The sequence below is a fragment of the Penaeus monodon genome, chromosome 44, assembly GCF_015228065.2.
Source record: "Penaeus monodon isolate SGIC_2016 chromosome 44, NSTDA_Pmon_1, whole genome shotgun sequence".
Lineage (NCBI taxonomy): Eukaryota > Metazoa > Arthropoda > Malacostraca > Decapoda > Penaeidae > Penaeus > Penaeus monodon.
In genome coordinates this window covers 5,204,650-5,207,149 of record NC_051429.1, presented here as the reverse complement: position 1 = coordinate 5,207,149, position 2,500 = coordinate 5,204,650, and the positions used below count along the sequence as shown (strand labels likewise).

The 2,500-nt window shown below is 25.7% G+C and overlaps 1 protein-coding gene across 1 annotated transcript in view; it reads right to left on the bottom strand.

Annotated features, from left to right (window-relative positions):
• LOC119568559 (zinc finger protein 271-like) overlaps positions 1–2,500 on the bottom strand; it is a 22,064-nt gene that overhangs the window by 7,629 nt on the left and 11,935 nt on the right. The window contains exon 2 of the mRNA XM_037917101.1: positions 657–730. Within this exon, the coding sequence (XP_037773029.1) occupies positions 657–730 (74 nt within the window). The remainder of the gene's footprint in view (positions 1–656; positions 731–2,500) is intronic.

Below are 2,500 nucleotides of genomic sequence, written 5' to 3'. Positions count from 1 at the left end.
CCCAACAAACACCTCACTAATAATTACACAAGGCCCATACAAACAACAAACCATTTTAATGACTTTTTTCAAGTACTGGATAGCTAACCAAACCATTTCGCCCCCCCACGGGAAAACCCAACAAAAGGTAAAAGTGTTGGGCAACTTAGGACCCCCTTCACTAGCCCTCCCAAAATAGAAAAAATGTAAACCTGCCCCAAAACCTTCCCGAAAACCTTTTTGGGAGTAAATAAACGGGGGGGGGGGGGGGGGGGGGGGGGGGGGGGGGGGGGGGGGGGGGGCCCCCCCCCCCCCCCCCCCCCCCCCCCCCCCCCCCCCCCCCCCCCCCCCCCCCCCCCCCGAAAAAAATTTTAGTTTTAAATCGGGATAGCAATTAGCAAACCAAGCTTCCCTGGTTAAAAAAGAAAATGCAAGGCTTTAAACTAAAAACCCCCCCTGGATCGAAACAATCACCCCGGAAATAAAAAAAAACCCCTTCCAGAACAAATTGTAGGACAGATCCTTCTCCTCCAATTAGACAATTACTGTTTTCATCTTTGGTGTAACAGCAAAGAACCCTAACCCCGGGGCCACATTAATAAGCAAACCAAGAAAAGGGTTGAAATTTATAAAAGGAAAAGAAATCCAAATAAAAATTTCCCTTTTCCCGGAATTACCTGTGTTTAACAGGCCGGGTTTTGCCTGTGCCTTTCTAATTAAAACACGATGACCCTCAATTTTGGCAAATCGTCTAAAAATTTCAAAATTTCATAAATTTAAAACAACCAAAGGGCTTCCTTTAATTTTAAAAGGCAAAAAAAAAAAATAAATTTAGACTTTTTGGTTTTAAACAGGAAAATCAACGCGGGAAAATAATTTTTCGGGGCTATTTCTTGCCAAAAAAAAATAGGGGGTAGGTAGTTTATAAATCAAAAAAAAGAAAAATTTTATAATTAAATAAAAAATTATAGAAATAAAAATGAATACAAAACAAAACAAAAAACATGGAAATTTAAAAAAAACCCCAAAAAAATAATAATTTAAAATAAAAAAAAACCATTAAAAAAATTTTTTTCACATCTGGTATTTTATCAAACAATTCTTCTCTTACACAAAACATCCGCTTTCCAATAATTTTTTCAACACAATCTATCACAAAAATTTCATCTAATTAAAAACCCTTAATTCACTATCGAAACAATCTTTCCTTGGATTACATCTATTTTTTATTTTTAAATCAAAAACCTTCCAAATTTTCAAAACGGAAGGGAAAAAAAGAAAAAAAAACAATAATAATAATTATTCACTGGAAACCTCTGTTTAAGGGCGGGTTTTGGGCGTCGCTGGTTGGCACGGAAGTGACAATAAATTTGGGCTCAATCGCATTTAAAAATTTAATATTTATAAATTTTTTAAAATTTAAAAAGTTACTTTATTATCTAATAGTCAAATATAATAATAAATAAAATTTTAAATTTTTTTTTATATAAAAAATAATAAAGAAATATATATATCTTTTTTTTTAAATACTTGTGGTGTGTTTTTGTTGTTTTTTTTTGTAAAAGTAAATTTAAAAAAACAAAATAGTGTTATTAATAATAAATTAATAAAAATAAATCATAATAAAAATAAATAATCAATTTTAATAAATTTATTTTTATTTTGAAAATTACTTTTAAATATATTATTTTATCAATCATTATATATCATCGCTTTTACATAATCATTTTACCCTTTTACATACAATTATTTTTATATAATTTCTATACATTTCGATTGATATTATATACTATTATTTATAATATTAATTTAAATTTATAAAAAAAAAAAGAATGATAATTATTGTAAAACTTATGTAAAACATTTTTTGTTCGTTGGTACATTAATGGTTAAATTTTTTGTATATTAAATGTTCTATATATAAATATATATATATATATATATATATATATATATATATATATATATAAAATAATATATTATATATATATATATTATATATTTATATTATATAATTTATATTTCTTTTATAATTATATATATATTATATTTTATATATATATATATATATAATATATATATATATATATATATAGTGTTGTGTGTGGTGTGTGTGTGGGGGGGGTGTGTGTGTGTTGGTGTTGTGTTGTGTGAAAATGTTGTGGGGTTTTTTTTTTATTTTTTGTTTGTGTTGTAATAATTATTATAAATATATTTTAAATATGAAATATATGATATAATATATTAAAAATATAAAATATATATAAAAATATATACAAAACACACCAACAACAATATTATAAAATTAATTAGATATATATATATATATAATATTATATATAATATATATATATATATATGTGTTTTGTGTTTTTGGTGTTGTGTTGTATTTGTTGTTGTGTTTATGAAAATTATATATATTTTATGGATATATAAATATTATATTATGTATATTTTATATATTAATATTTAAAATTATATATATATGTATAATATATATATATATATATATTATATATAA